Genomic DNA, 20,990 nt, shown 5'->3' with positions numbered 1-20,990 from the left:
GACCAAAGATGAACGGCGCGGTGGAAGCTGCCAACAAGAACATCAAGAAAATCATACAAAAAATGACAGTAACCTATAAAGACTGGCATGAGATGTTACCTTTTGCTCTTCATGGTTATCGCACATCTGCGCGTACTTCAACAGGGGCAACTCCATTTTCCTTAGTCTATGGTATGGAGACAGTTCTTCCAATTGAAATTCAGATTCCTTCCCTAAGGATTATGAAAGAAGCCAATCTAGACGAAGACGATTGGATTCAAACACGGTTGGACCAGATAAACTTGATTGATGAGAAAAGGCTCGCAGCTATTTGTCATGGTCAGCTATACCAAAAGCGCATGATCAAAGCCTTCAACAAAAAAGTCAAAAGTCAAGCATACCAAACTGGTGGCTTGGTTGTCAAACGCATCATCTTACCACAAGGTGATCCCAGAGGCAAATGGACTCCCACCTACGAGGGACCATTCATAATCAAGAAAATATTCTCCGGCGGCGCCATGTTGCTTACCACCATGGATGGCGAGGATTTCCCACACCCTGTGAATGCTGACATAGTCAAAAAATACTTCTCTTAAAAAGAAAAAAAAACAGCTCGCTAAGTTGAAAACCTGAAAGGGCAACTTAGGCAAAAAATGAGCGTCTCGGTGGATTGAAAACCCGAAAGGGCGATCCAGGCAAAAATTAGAGACTAAACAAATACTATCCCGGTAGGCTGAAAACCTGAAAGGGCGGCCTAGGCAAAAGTTAGGGAATGAAGCATACCACTGTGTTCCGTTCAGCTGCCTACTCACCATCAAGATTCAACACCTCAAAGACACCGATCAGTCTAATCACTTTCTTCCAACAAGTGAGGGATGAGATGCTCGAAGACAGATTGGCAATAGCAGAGTTGAAACTTGACTGGATCGTTTTCACATAGCTATTTATCTTCATAAATACTTTTCAAAACTTTCTGACAGTTTCCTACTTCTAGGATTGTTGTCTCCCTGTGCTAACCCGCCTATCATGGCTCTTTTCAATGCAGCTCTTTCAAAAATCACTATTTTCATTTTTTCTGTTTAAATACGTAAGCGTCCCAATGATAATTTTGAATGAACATATGCATTTGAATATGATTGATGTTTACCAGGAAAAACAGGAATGGCATTCAGGAAATGTCCCGATCATCTGGACATCATTCCATCAGAAGGAAATCACCAAGAGAAACGCATTTCTCAGCAAATTCCTCAAAAAGATTTTCTCTTCAAAAGAAGTCTTATTCCCCAGCAGGGTTGTTCCAGATTACTATCTTCAGAAGGTGTGATCCCCGCGCCCGGACTTGGTCAGATAGTGCATCGGAGGATTATGCATCTTCCTCATTCCCATTTGAAAGGGCATCAGAACTTCCAGCTACCTTTGGTTCCCCAAGCAGTAGTCAAAGATCCTTCAACGGGATACCCGGGTTCTCAAAGAATTTCCCCAGACGAGGGTACTCAAGCAAGACAAAAGATCATCAACGATCACAATACATTCATGTCCAGCTGACTAGTGGGAATTTATTTTTCCCATTAGAAGCTTGACATCACATTCACATATTCACATATTCATATTCATACATCATATTCATACATCACATTCACATATTCACATTCACATATTCACATTCGTACATCATATTCATACATTATACATCATACATCATGCATCATGCGCATATTCATACACAGCATAACATGCATATTTCTCCGGGAATATCTCACATTTACATGCATCATAAACATTGCATATCACTAACTTGATTTTTCAGGTAGGCAGATATCTTCAACAAAGATGTTCTCAATCACATGCCGTGTTCACCTGAATTCCATGAACGGTTCTCTCAGATATAATCAAGCCAAAGATTCATTCTGATCACTTACCAACTCAAAAAACAAGCATCACAGATCAAAGTCGATACCTCAGACGGTTCCAGAACGATCTAACGTTACAGATCTAAAGCGATACCTCAGACGGTTCCAAAACGATCTAACATTGCAGATCTAAAGCGATACCTCAGACGGTTCCAAAACGATCTAACATTGCAGATCTAAAGCGATACCTCAGACGGTTCCAAAACGATCTAACGTTGCAGATTTAAAGCGATACCTCAGACGGTTCCACAATGATCAACTTCCAAAATCTAAAAAAACTTTGGACAAGTTCCGTAACGATTATCTTCCAAGATTTAAAGCGGTAACCTTGGACGGTTCCGAAACAGTCAACACAAAGACTTTCAAATCCTTCATCAAGATATAATCAATGAATTCATTCTGATAACACATTCACCAGGTGGCATCTGAAAGCCCATCTCAGGTAATGTTTCAATCTGCCAACAACATTTCGCAGACGACATTCAAATGCAACTTCCAACATCTCTTCTGATCAAGGTAAGTGCAAATTTTCAGGGCATCTAAATATTCAATCATCTTCTACCTTCAGATTTCATACAATCTCTTCAGGTTTAAGAAGATTGAATAGGGGCAACTGTTATACCCCAAAATTTGCCCACATATTTTTCAAGAAAACTCCAATCTGAAAATTAAGGGGTCTCATATAATCATGGATTTTTATTTCAACAAAAATCCTGACATATGAAATACTTAGTTTTTAGAATCTTTCTTATACAGTAATTTGGCTTGCAGTTGAATTTATTCTTACGCAAACACCAAATACTGTTTATTACTTCACACATGCTATTTATTTATTTACAGATAAATAGTACTGACACAATTGGTACAGAGTTAAAATCTTTTTGCAGGCGCAGAATCAGGAAACTCAGACTGTACTGGTAACAAGTAGATTATTATTATCTTTTGTTTCCCACTAATTTTTGTATTATATTCCATTATTTGCAAAAATCTTTTCAAATCTCTTTTTCAAAAATCAAATCTCTCCTTTTTCCAACACTATCATGCACTTTCTTTCAAATCTTACTTCCACTCAAATTTTCCTTTTGTACGGAATCACATCATTCCCCAACGTCTCTTTCCTTCTTTCCATTCTATAAATACCTCTCATTTTCTTTCATAAAATCTCACATCAAATTCCAATTCATCTTTCAAATTCCTATCTTCATAATCCATCCTTTCTCTTCTTCCCTGACAAGAATGGCAAAATGGATAGAGACACTGTTTCTTACAGTCATCACCATTGCTACGGTGATCATGACTTTCTTCTGCCTGCACAGTCCTGAGGAGTGTGGACCTGCAATGGTTATGCTCCCAATCATCTACATGTTATTGTTCATAGCATGGGTTATCAATCGTCATTCTTAAAATTTGCCGTATTTCTTATTTCTTAAATGTACCGTTTATTCGTCGTACTGTTCAATATAGTATGTGATATTTGTACTGTCAGTATTAAATGTTGTACTATTTGTCATAATATTGCTTAATTACTAAGATAATATTTTGTGTGTTTTCTGCCAGTCAAATATTCCTATTTCTGTGCGTTAAATGATTTTCAGGGTTATTATCGGTAATTTTGCCCGCATACCGTAAATATTAGTTATTTATTATGTCTATGTTTTTCTAACAAGTCATGTAAATAAACTTTCATTTTTCATATAAAACAAAAAAAAACAACAAAAAAGAAAATTAACTTTGACTGTTGATTTTTCACTCTAACTGCTACATCAATACCTGAACAGTCAGTTGACAGCCAAACTGCTGGCAGTACAATTCTCAGTGTTTTGTACCATCAATCAAATCAATCTTTCACAATTCAAAATTCCAAGGTTTTTTGTTCTAGAAGTCTTCTGAATATCACGCGATTAGCAGAGACTCAACACTGCACAAAAATCAGGTACGCTTAACTGTCTCCTACACAAACAGTCCCTAATCAGGGTTTTTTCTTGTTTTTACAGGAGCAACAAGTTTTTGAGAGCTAAAATGGATTTCATACACATCCATATATCTCAAAGTACCATCATACAAATTTTCAAACCTCAATTCACTCAGACGCACCGTCAGCAGCTCAAACAGTCAACAGACGACCCGTTTGACCAAAAAAGTCAACAGACAGTCAAAAATGAAATTTTTTGTCAAAGTCCATATTTTGTCAAAGGATTCATCATTTGATCATTGGATGATCATAATTCATCAAGGAAAGATCAAAAATCAACAAAACCCTAAGATTCAAAATTAGGGTTTTTGCCTGAAAAGTCAACTCAACTTTGACTGATCATAACTCTCTCATCCTTCATCCAAAAAATTCAAACCAAAGCTTGTTTTGAAGTAAATTCAATTATCTTTCAAATGCCATTGATCCCATGGTCATTGGATTCACCATTTGAAAAATATGATCAAAGACATTACAGGTCATTTTCAAAGTCAACAAAAAGACACTTTTTTCAAAAGGACACACAAGGAGCTTTAAAAATAATTTTGACATGAGACCAAAGGCATTGGTTAGAGGACTCTTTGAGGTTTCCAAAAAGTGCAAGATCTCCTTCATATGACAAAAATTGAAGGATTTACACCTTGTTGAAGTTGGCTAAATTTTGGGAAAATACATGAAATCAACATTGTTCAAAATGGCATTTTTTCCAAATGGGGCCAAGTTTTCAGCATTCAAACATCATTTCCATGATATTATGGGCCTCCCACAACCAAGACAAAGCCCACATCATTTTTCTCCATTTTTTGATTTAATTTTATCATTTATTAAATTAAAAAGGAAAAAAAGGAAGGATAAATCATAGCTTATTTTCTAAGCTAAAAGCTCACACATGTGGCTTAATTATGCAGCAAGAAAGCTGCAAGGAAAGGCTAAGGAAAGAGCAAGCCAAGGTTGCTTGAGTTCCAAGCTTGAAAGTCAAAATTCAACAAAGGCAATCATTGCTTTTAGCTTCAAATTTAAGCACTCCAAGGCCTATAAATGAAGCTGCATATTTCATAAACAAAAAGAGCAAGACACCCACGAAATATAGCAAGAGTATAGCAAGAAAACTCATCAAATTTCTCAAAATTTCCATACACTTTGTAATTTTCAAATTCAATATTCCAATCAATATCAATACAAACCAATCATTCCAATCATCTCCTGGGATCTAATATAGTAAGTTAAGATCATAATTCATGGTTACATGTACATAAAACTCATGCTTTAAAAAGTTACATATTCATGTACTTTTCTAATTTTCGAATCTCATAACTAAGCATGTTTTAACGCCAACTAACGCTTCTAACAAGTTGCTAAGATGGTTTAGGGAAGATTTGAACCCTCACATGCAAGTCTTAACGTGAGAATACACATGTGCCATTCTTGAGGTTCCAAATATGTGAACTTTCGAATCCCATGATGCAGGCGTTTTTAGCCAAAACTAATGCCACCATCGTGTTCAGGAGGTCATTTTAAGTCGACCTGGGTGCCCCTTGTTTTTGTTAATGACCATTTTTGTAGGTTTTTGAAAGCATGAGAATCTGAAGCAAAATCCGCAGGTAAAGTTGTAGGAAAATCCGCAGCAAATTCCATAGGTAAATTGAAGAAGATGATGAATAGTGATGAGGACCCTTTGACTGCACGCGTGGCCTGTCCTTGTCTTCCTATTCGCCAGTCAACTGAACGTGGGTCCCACGCTGGACTCTCAAAGTCAGCATGATCTCATGGTACACCTCTAATCACGTGTGCCATGTGACTCAAAATCTCAGCCCTTGATCTCCACTAAAAATCAATCCCACGCGCCAGATCACTCTTCCCCACCATGCTCCCTCACTGATTACCACACAGGATCAGTATCCTTTTATTTTCTATTTTATTTTCTATTTTATTTTAATTTCTTTGTTAAATTAATTAAAAATAGTTTTAAAAATCCAAAAAATACACAAAAAATATTTTTAGACTTCTAAAATAATATATTATTTTCTGAAATAAAAATATTTTATTTTTCTTCAAAATTTCAATATTTTGCATAATTAATTAGTATATATTTATATATTTGCTCTTTAATTATTCTAACCAATCAAAAAATCCCAAAAAAAATTGTTCTTTATATAAAATATTGTTTTTATATTATAAACTAATTTTGTACATATTTTGAATAATTTTATCTTTGAGTTTTAATTATTTGTATAATTATTTACATAATTATGTTTTAATTAACTTAAATCAATTTCAAATCAATTTCCAAAAATTCCAAAAAATTAGTTTTGTTTTAAAATTAATTAACAAATATTTTGTAAATATTTTAAACTTATTTCTAGGTTTAAATATATTTTCATCTTTTTCTTCATTTTAATTTAATTAATTATGCATTAATTATAATTAAAATCAATCATAAAAAATCCAAAAACATGCCTTTTATTTTTCTTGCAATTTAAAATTCCTAGATAAATGTATAGGATGTCAAATTCATGTAAATAGGTTAGTTTACATTTCCCGCACAATCGATGTAATAGCGTAGATTTACTTTCCGCACTTTACATTTCCGCACTTTAATTTCCAGCACATATAAACTGCGTGTATGTCAAAGATAAAATTGAACCGTTAGATCACTAACTTCAAAGATAAATATCTGAATCCAATCACAATCACACTTGCACCTCTTCAGGTAATCCTTTTCAATCTTTCAAAATCAAAGTCAAATTTCACTGTTTTGAGTACAAAATCGAACCTTGCTTTTATATCCGGTGAAAGGATAGATTTTTAAAGGAAATAGGATAAAGACCTTACAACTCAGGGTAGACCTCCTAGTTTGCTTGCTCAAATCAAAACAAACAAAATTCTCATACACTGTTGATTTTTCAAAACTTTCAAAAAGACAATACTTTGTATACATCCAAACACGGATTATTACAAAGTTAACGTTCTTTTCAAAACATCTTTCGAAAGATAAACAAGCATTTTGTATACATCCACACACGGATCATTACAAAAATTCAAATTACAAAGGTATTTGAAACCACATATGAGCAATTTCAGAGCAATTGAAAAGTAATCGAAAAACAAGTGAGCTAAGCAAACTTAAGAGCCCATGGATAACCATGGATACAAAGGGTGCTAACACCTTCCTTTTGTATAACCTACCCCCTTACCCAGAATTTCTTAAAGGTCTTTTTTCTGTGTCTTTTATAAACCTTTCCTTAATTGGATAAAATAAAAGGTCGGTGGCGACTCTGTGATATTTTCAAAAATGCGAAAGCATTAAGCGACAAAAAAGAGTCAGTTCACGTATCTCTACAGATCAGAGGTATGGCCCGGTATTAAAAAAAATCGGAGGTCCACACACCACCTCTTTGGTTGCTTTGGTATGAGGGTTTTCTCTTATTCGACCAGCTTTCTTCTTGCTGACTTCGAACAGTCGAATTGTTCTAGCCACCTCTACCTTTATTTTTATTCCAACTTCCTTTGCCTTTCTTTTCGTTTGCTGGCTGAGCCTGCAGAGCCACATCGCTCTTCGTCTTACCTGCAGCTCTTTCAGCCATTCTTTATTCATGAGATTCAAGCGTCCCTTGAAGCTCTTCTTTTGTCAATTTCGACAAATGTTTCAATTAGCTACCACTATGTGGTCGAACTTAGGAGATAGCGACCTCAAGATCTTTGCGACAAGCGATCTTGAAGTCAACACTTCTCCACATACCTTGATTTGATTCACCAGTTTCGTGACTCTAGCGAAGAAATCAGTTATGCTTTCACTATCTTCCATCTGAAGCAATTCATACACTTTATTGTGAATTTGTAACCTCACCTCTTTCACCTTTTCTCCACCTCCAAAAGACTCTTCAAGAATCTCCTAAGCTTCTTTTGTAGATTCTATATCACTAACCTTTTCAAAATTATTTGGACTCAAACATTGATGAATTTTAAAGAGAGCTTTATAATTCTTCTTCCTCAATTCTTTATGTGCAGTCTTTTGTTCTTTCGTCGAGTCTTCTACAAACGGTTCTATCCCTTCTTTCACAAGATCCCAAAGATCTTGACAACAGAACACAACCTTCATCTGCTTGCACCAATTCTCATAGTTATCTCCTTTCAGAATTGGAAGAGTTGCTGGAAAATGGCCATTCGGATGATTCATTGTCATCGTCATTCTCTTGCCTTGAATTGATTAACCAGAGCTCTAGATACCAGATGTTTGAAATCCACCAATATCTATGATGAATTTCTATCAATCTTGATGAACAAGATTGTTACTACCACAAAATGACAATGAAAAAAATATGAAAGAAAGATAATGATTTTATGCAGAGTTTCTCTCTGCCCACCAACTGTGAAAAACTTCTTATTCACTTGCAACTGCAAATTCTCTGAATACAACTTGATTACTAAAATAGGGGTTACTCCATCTATTTATAGATTTTAGTTAGCTTGCTCTCTAAGCCAAAAGTCCAAAACTATTAAAGGCCATAATACCTATTTTGGAACTAAATCAAATCTAATCAAATATGTGTGTAGCTAAATCAAATCTAACTAAATCGAAATCTAGTTCTACACACGCATTATTCGACACTATGAATTACAATTTAACAGTAACGCCAATTTCAAAAGCCTGTTTCCTGATTTATATGTTCTTTCTGTCTTAAAATTTCAGGTTGTGAAAGACATGGGGTGGTGGGCTAATGGTAGATGGAATTTGGGAGATTTTAGGGTGATTGTCGTGGTGGGTTCGGAGGTTTGTACCTCACTGCAGTCACTTCACAATTTCTTGGTTCATACTGAGCCTAGCATCGAGCAGAAGGATTTGATTACGTGGGCTCCTTGCGTTGAGGAAGGTTTTTCGGTTAAAACCTGTTATGGATACCTTGCTGAAGAATGTTTAGAGTCGACTTTAGAGAGAGATCGAGAGAAGGCTGCGGATTTAATGGGGAAATTATCGATTCCTTTTAGGATTAAAGCTGTTTCATGGAGATGCCCTTATTAACTGGTTACCGACAAAAAATTTGTTCTTTATAAGAGGTCTTTTTTCTTCTCATTCTGAATTATGTTATGTATACTGTAACATTTTTTAGGAACCTCTAGACCACGTTCTTCTCTCCTGTTTTTTGTCAAAGAGATTTGGGGGACTATTTATATTTGGATGATTTGGGTATTGATGAAAATTTGTGGAAAAGTTATCTCAATGCGATGGAAGTTAAGAAGGGTTTGGATGGGGTTGTTTGTGTTAGCGCAACATCGGGGGAGGGTCGAGTCGGGAGCATTGTTAATTCCTTGGGACATTCCTTTGAGCAACACACCTTTGTGGGAGAGACACCACTTCTCCACCTAAAACCTTAAGGTGATAGGTGAGTGGGTTCTCCCACTTATATATGCTCAAGTCACCACACACATTTCCAATGTGGGACTATTATCCACACTCACACTTGATTCTCAACACTCCCCCTCAAGTGTGAGTCTTACACAATGCTCCCCCTCATGTGGAAGCTCCTCTTCCACATACACTTGTATCCGTTGACTTCAACTACATGTATCCGTTGATTCTCTTCAACTACATGTATCCGTTGACTTTCAACTACAAGTTTTAGCCGGTCCCTTTTTCTTGAACCAAAGGCTCATGATACCATTGTTGGCGCAACATCGGGGGAGTCGAGTTCGGGAGCATTGATAATCACGGGACATTCCTTGGAGCAATACACCTTTGTGGGAGAGACACCACTTCTCCACCTAAAACCTTAAGGTGATAGGTGAGTGGGTTCTCCCACTTATATATGCTCAAGTCACCACACACATTTCCAATGTGGGACTATTATCCACACTCACACTTGATTCTCAACACTCCCCCTCAAGTGTGAGTCTTACACAATGCTCCCCCTCATGTGGAAGCTCCTCTTCCACATACACTTGTATCCGTTGACTTCAACTACATGTATCCGTTGATTCTCTTCAACTACATGTATCCGTTGACTTTCAACTACAAGTTTTAGCCGGTCCCTTTTTCTTGAACCAAAGGCTCATGATACCATTGTTAGCGCAACATCGGGGGAGGGTCGAGTCGGGAGCATTGTTTATAATTCCGGGACATTCCTTTGAGCAACACACCTTTGTGGGAGATACACCACTTCTCCACCTAAAACCTTAAGGTTTTAGGTGGAGAAGTGGTGTCTCTCCCACAAAGGTGTGTTGCTCAAAGGAATGTCCCAAGGAATTAACAATGCTCCCGACTCGACCCTCCCCCGATGTTGCGCTAACAATGGTATCAGAGCCTTTGGTTCAAGAAAAAGGGACCGGCTAAAACTTGTAGTTGAAAGTCAACGGATACATGTAGTTGAAGAGAATCAACGGATACATGTAGTTGAAGTCAACGGATACAAGTGTATGTGGAAGAGGAGCTTCCACATGAGGGGGAGCATTGTGTAAGACTCACACTTGAGGGGGAGTGTTGAGAATCAAGTGTGAGTGTGGATAATAGTCCCACATTGGAAATGTGTGTGGTGACTTGAGCATATATAAGTGGGAGAACCCACTCACCTATCACCTTAAGGTTTTAGGTGGAGAAGTGGTGTCTCTCCCACAAAGGTGTGTTGCTTAAAGAATGGGATTGGACTGAAAATGTCAAGAAGGATTCAGTGAGAATTCTTTATGACGAACCAGCTACTGAAGTCGAAAGAGAAGAAGTTCAACAAGAAGAAGTCAGAGGTGATGCAGGCTCAGGCAGACCTCAGAGAACAAGACACATGCCTGCAAGGTTGCAAGAATGTGTGATTACATCAGATGATGTAGTCAATGATGAAGGTGAGCTGGTACATTACGCTTTCTACGCAGATGTCGAACCTGTCAATGCAACTGAGGCATTGAAGGATTCGAAGTGGGTGAAAGCTATGAATGAAGAATTGAAGTCCATCGAAGACAACAATACTTGGTCACTTGTCGAATTGCCTCAAGGCAAGAAGGCAATTGATGTGAAGTGGGTATACAAGGTGAAGTGTAATCCCAAAGGTGAAGTGATTCGACACAAGGCAAGGCTTGTGGCAAAAGGATTTCTTGAGAAGGAAGGAATTGACTTCGATGAGGTCTTTGCACCTGTTGCCAGGATCGAAACGATCAGGTTGGTTGTTTGTCTGGCGAACATGAACAATTGGCACATGTGTCAGATGGACGTTAAATGTGCATTCCTGAATGGACCCTTAGACCAAGAAGTCTATGTTGCACAACCAGTTGGGTTTGTGAAACATGGCGAAGATAGAAAAGTGTACAGGCTGCATAAAGCCCTGTATGGGCTGAAGCAAGCTCCAAGAGCTTGGAATAAGAAGATCGACAGTTTCCTAAGGGAGAAAGAATTTGTGAAGTGCACAACTGAACACGGGGTATATGTAAGAAGAAGCAAGAGTGAATTGCTTATACTATGTCTCTATGTCGATGACTTGTTGATAACAGGTAGTTGCAAGAAAGAAATCGAAGGCTTTAAAGGTGATCTCAGCAAGGAATTCGAAATGTCGGATTTGGGAGAAATTTCATACTTCCTTGGCATCGAATTCTACAAGAGTAGTAGAGGCTTGATGATGCATCAAAGAAGATATGCAAGTGAAATTCTCAAAAGATTTGAGATGGAAGAATGCAATTCGACTTCGACACCTGCTGAAACAAGATTGCAACTATCGAAGAACCCAGATGAAGAGGATGTCGACCCAACCCAATACAGAAGACTTATTGGGTCATTGAGATACCTTTGTCACACAAGGCCTGACTTAGCATACAGTGTAGGTATGATAAGTAGATTCATGCAGAAGCCAAAGGTATCACACCTAGCAGCGGCAAAGAGGATACTGAGGTATCTGAAAGGAACTCTCGACTATGGCATTCTGTTTCCTGCAGCTGATAAGGGAAAAGAATGCAAATTAATGGGTTACACCGACTCGAGTTGGTGTAGTGATGCTGAGGATCGAAAATCCACAGCAGGATATGTGTTTATGCTAGGTGGTGCACCAGTTGCTTGGAGTTCGAGAAAGGAACCAGTAGTGGCACTATCATCGTGCGAAGCAGAGTACATATCTGCTTCTCTTTGTGCATGTCAAGCAACATGGATGGTGAACTTGGTCGAAGAGATAACAGGTAAAGATCATGGAGCAATTACCATGAAGATCGATAACATGTCAGCTATCAATCTGGCGAAGAACCCGATAGCACATGGTCGAAGCAAGCACATCGAAATGAGGTTCCATTATCTTCGAGAGCAGGTAGCTAAAGGGAAGATAAATTTGGAACACTGCAGAACTGAGAATCAGATTGCAGATATCATGACGAAGGGAGTGCTGGTCGAAATATTCAGAAGACACTACAACGAGGAAGGGCTTTTAAAGCGCTTTTTTTGGCCTTTAACAGCGCTTTAAAGCGCTGCCAAAGCCAGCGCTGGCATAGGCTACGAAAGCGCTTTTAAGAGCGCTCTGGTAGGCCCCCCTATAAGAGCGCTTTTCTGGAAAAAGCGCTCTTGTAGGCCCCCCTTTAAGAGCGCTTTTCAGGTAAAAGCGCTCTGGTAGGCCCCCCTTTAAGTGCGCTTTTTCCAGAAAAGCGCTGTGATAGGCCCACCTGTGAGAGAAAAAATTAAAAAAAAAACGCAACATACTAAAGCGCTTTTATAAAAGCGCTCTTATAGGGTGGGCTTTAAGAGCGCTTTTTCCAGAAAAAGCGCTCTTATAGCCCCCCCTATAAGAGCGCTTTTACAAAAGCGCTTTAGTATGTTGTTTTTTTTTTTTTTTTTGCTTTTTTAGTAATCTTTGGCAGCGCTTTTAAAAAGAAGCGCTTTAGTATGTGGTCTTTTAAGAGCGCTTTTTTAAAAAGCGCTTTAGTAGCTAAATGAGGTATTTTAATGTGCAGCCTGTAATTTAATCCTCCCAGTCGACCTGTAATATTTTCGACCTGTAATATGTTTTCAGCCTGTAATATTTTCGACCTGTAATTTATTTTCGACTATATTATTTCAGCCATCAGTAAGACAATATATATATATACTAATATAATACCATTATAATATCCAATATTATATATATACATCATTACAACATCAATAATATTATAGTACTTCAATTCGACACAAATCCTACATGAAAAAGCGCTTAATATAAAAATGACACAAATCCTCTTTTATTTCTTCCAACTTAAGTCTCGAGTATCCAGTGGCACGGAATTCGTCAAGGTACTACAAAACAAAAACAAAATATGAATGATACATTTAGTTAAATGTAATAAATTATATGAAATTATCTTAAGTTATAAATTCATACCGTGAACGGAATCTCTAATTGATTTGCCTGAAGGATTTCTTTCATAAACCTCAATACAAAGTATCCGCAATCGTAACTGTTTTTCTGTTGCGGGCACTACATAGAAAAACAAATAAGATTCTATAGTTGTGCATTGTTTTATCAAGTAGCATAAATATATTATAAGCAACATTGTGAAAAATAATGTACCTGCACTTGGATCCAAGTAATGTTGCTAGATTTAGTTCGGGATACCTGTGCGTCCCGTTGACTTCGGAACACTTGTATTGATCTAATTAACAAATATATAAAAGCATATGTTTAGATCAATCCCACAAATAAGTAAATATATATATAAATATACACGAATATATATTTAGAACGATCCCACTTACAAATCAACGATGTCCTTCATGGCCGGATAATTGGTCCATTCACCATTTACCGAATTCAGATAATACACGACTTCCCTTATAGGGTTGATAGCAAGCAGCAACCAGTGTGCTCTATAAATAAAAACAATAGGTTATATGAAAATTTTGCTATACACAAAAGAAACAGAGATTAGATGAACAAAGAATGAGAAACTAACCCTACTGGTCGAGTATTATACGCCCAAAGATGCAGACATTCTGTATTGCCGGTGGACATGAATCTATCTACTAAGCACTGTCTAACTGATTCCGGTTCCGAATCAATTGCCATTCCGCTGCAGTGGGCGGAAGACACGAAACGGAATCTGTTAGACAACGGAGTCCCGCGCAACACTCTGTCATACAACAACCTTAAATAAAAACATAATAAACATTAGATTATTTTCATTGAAATGTGTAAATAAATTATATTGTGGGACTAATTAAATAATATATCGGATGAGGGAATATTACCGAATGTATGAGTGCATGTTATTGACGCCTAGTTGATCATGCTTAAAAATCTCCTCCAAGTCATCAAGTGTAATAAGTGACTTGAATTCAATACCGAAGACACTCTCATCCATAACGATTTCACGTGCAGCACCATCCGTCAAATCGGACATATCAACCATTGTTGCGAGCGTCGACCGGTACCGAGGCACAAAAGCACCGCCTTTTTTTCCCGCTGGCTTCGGAGGACCAGTGGGTGGTACGGTACGAACTTGCTGCGTCACTTGTTGTGACTCTCGAGCGGATGCCTAAAAATCATATAAGTTATGTAAAATATAAAATCATGCAGATTTAGATTCAGATTAATTATTAACACTTTAAATGTACCTCTTTTAGTGATGCAACGGACTCCTCCTCCTGTAAAATCCCTTTACCCTTAACTGTGGGTTTTATAGGAGCAGTCTAAAATTAAAATGTAAAAAATAATTAATAAACGGTTTAGAATTGACATTCGAAAACTAAATGATTCATAATCGTTTTCAATATACCTCATCACTAATGGTAATGAGCTCCGAGGGCCATGCAACAAATGATCCTATTGCATCTCGCAGCAATGTCGTCTCTGAGACCATGTCAGGTACCGGTAGCATCGCATCATGATCTACTACAACATCCACCGATACTTTCAGGTGTCCATCCGGGAGCGGTCTATGGTGAAGTAAATCTCCCAAAGTGTTGTGCACTTTTCCCTTGCCAACTAGTCGATAACTCGGTTCCGATAAGTATAGTTGGCAAGATGAAATGCCCTAAACCAATAGTAAATATAAAGTCATTATCATTAATAAAATAGAACAATTTAAAAGGAAAAAAAATTATAATTACCTCGGGAAATTTCCTTTGATAGTTGATACTAGCCTTATCACTAGTTTCTTTCACCGATGAAGTGTTGCACTTTTCTCTCATATACGCCTCTTTATCTCTTTGCAATTCAGAGACTTGTGCTTGCAATTCCGCCAACTTTTGCAACACTTCTTCATTTGAAGAATTTCTTCTCCTAGGACTCTTGTAAAAAGAGGTTGGAGTCACACCATGACCCTTACCCCTCACCCGACCGGGATACTCAGGAGCATCTAGTGCTCTACTAAGTATGCTCCCCTCACCGGTGGATGCCGATTGCGACAAGGTCTCCTGTAATTCATTTACATTAAAAAATCATTTATATATTAAAAAACATTTGATTTAATTAAAGACACAGTATTATACTTACACATTCAGTAAAAACTCTCTGAACTTCGGGATCGACAGCATGATCCTTGCCCACACGAGCTTCCCTCCACAACACATGTTCAGGAAGTGAGGTTTCCTCACTTTTAGTCTCCTCTAACTATGCATTGACACAAATGATAAAATCATCAAATAAAACACATTTAGACAATTAATTAAAACGCATTTCTATTTACTTACAATTTTATCCTCCAAGCGTGCATATCCCAAACGCCCTTTTTTGTATGGATATGCGGGTTTGGATGCTCTCTCACTATTCTTGGCACTCCTTTTCCGAAAATCTTCATCTCTTTGCTCTACAAACTTAGCCCAATCTTCTTCACCAATGAAGATCTCATACTTTTTTGGCCGTCCCGGTGCCTCTTCAAGAAAGTTTCCATCTTTATCCTTAAGATAAGTGTTTGTCAAAAAAGCTTTCCACCCTCTATATCTTTTGCCGGCCAAACCAAGTATGTAGCGTCTACGATCATCTGGTATCTCAAAAGTCCTCTGCAAAAAAACATACGCATAGTGTGTTAGTATAAGTAATTTAAACAATTTATCGTCAAGATAATAACAACAATTAACCATATATGATATATACCTGAAGCTCGTCCCAAATCGCGTCTTTTTTCTCATCCAAGTCTTTGCTTTTCATATTCCATCTAGCTACGGAGACCGGAATATGCATACGAACAAGTGTACCAATATAACTTGTCAACTTTGCAGAATTAGGACCAATTGCTTGTTTATCAGAATTCCATTCCAATCGGTATACTAATCCTTGGTCTCTATGTCGAACGATTCCCTTCATGATAGTGATGCCTCGTGCAACTTCTTTTGCTTCAGTATCAGGTGGAGCATTTGTATCCGTGGCATCTCTTTCTTGAGCATCTCTTTCTTGTGAGTTTTCAGGTGGAGCATCTCTATCCGGAGCCATTTAACCTGTATCAAACAAACTAAAGCACATTAGTACACTATTAATAAGCTAACAATCTATACAAGTAAAATGGAAGTCAAACCATGCATGTACAAGTAAATCGGAAACGAAATCGGTACAAATCAAAATAAGCGTCAAAAAATAAAGTTGTCGGAATTGAACGAAATTTACATGGCTATGGTAAAACGTCCCCACGGACTCAAAAATAAAGTCGGTTTTCCGAAATTCAGACCCTAAGCCCGACTTTTGATTACGGGCAGAAGCAAAACCGATAAAAAAACAGTCCCGAAATGTAAAGATAAGTGCATGAGCAGCTCCGGAGTCGTCAAAATAGTATATTTACATGTAAAGAAGTCGACAAACGGATACATGGTTCAAAACAAATTAGTCGGTAAAAATTGAATAAAATAATCGGTACAAATTGAATAAAACAATCGGTACAAATTGAATAAAACAAATTGAATAAGTACTATACTATTGAATAAAACAATCGGTACAAAGTGAATAAAACTATTACCTTTATCACTAACGTCTCTTTCTTTTCTTGGTAGGATTGTGTTCAACGCGTCTCTTAACAACACGGACGGTTGGATTAATCCAAATACCCTCATTATGATCATTTCTAGTACAAGATTCATTCTCATTTTGATCGCTTCTTGTACAAGAATCAATGCCAACACCAATATCACCTTGATCTTCAATGTTTTCATCAACTATTTTGTTAGATAAAAGCACTATAGACCATTTCGTACTTGAAGGATCATTGACATAGAACACTTGTTTAGCTTGAGAGGCTAGAATGAAAGGCTCATCTTTGTACCCTACCCTATTGAGATCCACTTGTAAAAATCCTGACTTATCCATTCGTATGCCACTATTATTTTCAACCCACTTGCAACCAAATACAGGAATCTGAAACTTCGCGTAATCAAACACCAAAATGCGCTCGATAACCCCAAAATATGACAAATTTGCAAATTTCGGATTTAAGTCATTCGCACTTGATATGTGCATTGCTTCAGCCACCAAGGTAACACCACTATTTTGCATAGTACTTTTATCATCCTGTTCTTTGGTATAAAATGTGTATCCATTAATTGCGTATGCGCTATAAGAAAGCACAATTACAGTTGGACCATAGGCTAAGCATCTCAACCTTTCTGTTACTGAAGCAGGATCTGAACGATACTTTGAATAAATATGATCCCTAAACCACGGTATGAAACTTCGATTGTGCTCTCGTACTATCCAGTTCTCATTTCTATTTGGATTTAAATCTCGGAGAACAATCTTGTGCATTTCAACATACGGCTCAACCTCAATCTCATTGTGCAGAACATACAAGTGCGCTTGATCCCGTTCGACCATTGATACTGTCACAACTTTATTTCCAATTAGCCTTTTTCCTTCTTTTTTTTCGACAATATGAGACTTAGGGAGTCCAATAGATTGAACATTTGACAGATATTCAGTACAAAACTCAACCGCTTCTTCAACAACGTATCGTTCCGCAATACAGCCCTCCGGTCGACTTCTGTTTTTCACGTACCCTTTTAATATTTTCATATAACGTTCAGCAGGGTACATCCATCTCATATAAGCTGGTCCGCACAATTGTGTCTCTTTCACAAGATGCACGACTAGATGAACCATTATGTCAAAAAACGAGGGAGGAAAATACATTTCAAGATCACATAAAGTAACAACTATCTCTTTTTGAAATGTTGGTAAGATCGCGGGATCGACCACCTTACTGCAAATTGACCTGAAGAAGAAACACAGCTTAGTTATTGCGCTTCTTACTTTTTCTGGAAGAATAGAACGTATACCTATTGGTAAAAAATGTTCCATTATAACATGACAATCATGCGTCTTCAAACTCTTTAACTTGAGGTCTTTCATGGACACAAGTCTTCTAATATCTGAAGAGTAGCCTTCTGGAACTTTAACTTCACTGAGAAACTTACACAATGTTTTCTTCTCCTTTCTAGATAGAGTGTAAACAGCAGGTGGCAGATATGTTCGTCTTCCTTTCGTCACGGGTCCCAATTCAGTTCTCATTCCCATGTTTACCATGTCCTTCCTTATGTTAAGGCCATCCTTAGACTTTCCTTGTATATTGAGTAACGTACCTATGACGCTGTCAAATACATTTTTTTCAATATGCATAACATCCAGGAAATGTCTTACGTACAACGTCTTCCAATATGGAAGTTCAAAAAAAATTGACTTCTTCTTCCACCCACCCTTGACAAGTGAATGTGCAAAAGGCTTGCCAAACTGAGTGCTCACATCTTTCACCTTTTCAAAAATTTGATCACCTGACAAAAAAGGCGGGGCTGTACCGTGTTCGGCCTTTCCGTTGAATGCTTTTCTCCACCCACGGTAGTGATGATTAGAATTTAAGAATCTACGATGGCCGAGAAAGACATTCTTCTGACAAAGCTCCAATCGTGTCGTATCGGTTTCATCTTCACAAACGGGACACGCCTTTTGACCTTTATTGCTGTACCCGGATAAATTTCCGTATGCTGGAAAATCATTAATTGTTCCAAACAACATCGCCCTCAAGTTGAAACTTTCCTTCCTATACCCATCGTAAACCTCCACACCGTTCTCCCACAAAAACTTTAAATCTTCGATTAAGGGTGCCAAGTATACATCTATGTCATTCCCTGGTTGTTTAGGCCCAGAAATTAGCATAGATAACATCATGTACTTACGCTTCATACATAGCCACGGAGGTAGGTTATAGATCATAAGAATCACAGGCCATGTGCTATGCGAGATACTTTGAATACCATGCGGGTTCATTCCATCAGTAGACAATGACAACCGAAGGTTTCTTGCTTCTTTTCCAAATTCAGGATATTCAGTATCAACTTTCATCCATTGTGGTGAGTCTGCCGGATGTCGCAACTTTCCATCAATAATTCTTTCATCTGCATGCCAAGTTAAGTGTCTTGAATCGGTCTCACTACGATACATGCGTCTAAATCTCGGAATTATAGGAAAATACCATAAGACTTTAGCAGGAGACAACTTTTTCTTATATCGAGGGGCACCACATTTAGGACACTCATTCAACGCTGCATACTCGTTTCGAAACAAAACGCAATCGTTTGGACATGCATGTATCTTATCATAGCTCATGCCAATAGAGGACAACATCTTTTTGGCTTCATACGTTCGATTGGGAAGAACATTATCCTCTGGTAGCATATCTTTCATAAGGGCTAATAACTCTGTGAAACTTTTATCCGACCATCCATTGTCCGCCTTTAAGTTGTACAACTTTAACACCGCAGACAATCTTGTGAATTTTGAACAACCATCATACAACGGTTTCTCTGCATCGCTTACCAACCTCTCAAACATTTTGGGACAATCCGCAAGATCTTCTTCAAGCGCTTCTGCAATCTCTTCGACTCGATCGCAATCGTATGTGTCTGTGCAATCGTCGTTTGAAGCATACTTCCTATTACAACTCGACCCAGCATTCCCGTTCCTTTTCTCACCATGCATTGTCCAACATGTATAACTTCTATCAATTCCAAACCGTAGTAAATGGGATCCCAACTGTTTCCCGTCAACCTTATCCCCATAACAGCAACCCAAGCAAGGACACGGCATTCGAAGCGGGTCTTCGGAGTGCTTAACCGCAAACTCAACGAATTCCCATACCCCTTTCTCGTACTCTTTCGACAATCGGTTTGATCTCATCCATGTCTTATCCATGACTTAATTAAGCTAAACAAATGCTTCTTGGTTTCTCTATCAGGTACTAAGGAATTCTGTCAAGATAATAAATAGCTATCATCATAATAGAATACCTAATCAGAATACCTAATCAGAATACCCGATTTCTTAAAGAAGACATTACCTTATTTCAAGGTAATTAATATAAGTCCACAAACCAAAAAACTGGTTGAGAGACACTAAATTGATATTAAATAGAACCATAAACAATAAACTATAAGCAGAAAATAACAAACTATAAGCAAGAAGAAAGGGATAGTAACCTTAGTTAGACTTGATGTGGGAGATGGGTAGGTTTGAATCGGCGTTGTACAAGTAGAAACCAGAGACTTCAAAGTAACTGTAAAATTAAACACACACACACGATGCAGTTAAATAATATGATTAAAATTAAAATTATAAAGTCCAAGACCATTTTATAAACTTAATAAAGAACACACAGTTAAGGTCATTTACATTCCTTTTACATGAAATTCTGAAGTTCGTGTTACTAGTTTTCTCCTTTTGAAACATAAAATTAAGCATAGTTGCATAGTAAAATAATAATGATAATGCAAAATTCTTATCACCAAACTATTTCTTAATTTAACATAACCTTGATAATAACGAAGATATGGGCAAGGTAAAATACAAATACCATAATCATATAGCTTACAGGTGGCGAAAAAAAGAGGAAAAATTACTATATATTGCACCATTTGAAAGAAATCCTTTTTATAGAAATCCAAAACATCAGCAGAAACAGAATTCACAGTCCAACTATTAAAGAAAAACCTGAACACGTAGTTAACCGGTGCTAAAAATCCTAAAGTGCAATCGATCCGGTCCCAAGATTCAAACCTCTAAACTTAATAAAGAACACACAGTACAGGGGCTGATTTAAACAATCTCTAAACTTAATAAAGATCACACAGGATGAGAGAACCTTAATAGAACTTCAAAGAACATTGCAAATGAAACAAGAATGCACTGCACAAATTCTAACCAACCAAATATCCCTAAACCCCTTTC

The 20,990-nt window shown here is 37.5% G+C and overlaps 1 protein-coding gene across 1 annotated transcript in view; it reads right to left on the bottom strand.

The window, feature by feature from the left end:
- Positions 1-14,475, bottom strand: part of LOC131605265 (uncharacterized) — a 21,870-nt gene extending 7,395 nt beyond the window's left edge. Inside the window, exons 1-5 of the mRNA XM_058877641.1 lie at positions 14,405-14,475; positions 14,039-14,325; positions 13,744-13,935; positions 13,547-13,657; positions 13,368-13,443 (exon numbers count right to left, since the gene is read on the bottom strand). Coding sequence (XP_058733624.1) covers positions 13,368-13,443; positions 13,547-13,657; positions 13,744-13,935; positions 14,039-14,199 — 540 coding nt within the window. The 5' untranslated portion in view covers positions 14,200-14,325; positions 14,405-14,475. The remainder of the gene's footprint in view (positions 1-13,367; positions 13,444-13,546; positions 13,658-13,743; positions 13,936-14,038; positions 14,326-14,404) is intronic.
- Positions 14,476-20,990: the final 6,515 nt, after the last annotated feature.

The sequence above is a fragment of the Vicia villosa genome, linkage group LG5 (assembly GCF_029867415.1).
Source record: "Vicia villosa cultivar HV-30 ecotype Madison, WI linkage group LG5, Vvil1.0, whole genome shotgun sequence".
In the NCBI taxonomy this organism is placed as follows: Eukaryota; Viridiplantae; Streptophyta; class Magnoliopsida; order Fabales; family Fabaceae; genus Vicia; species Vicia villosa.
Note: the sequence above shows the minus strand (reverse complement) of the source record. Positions and strands in the feature narration are given on the sequence as shown.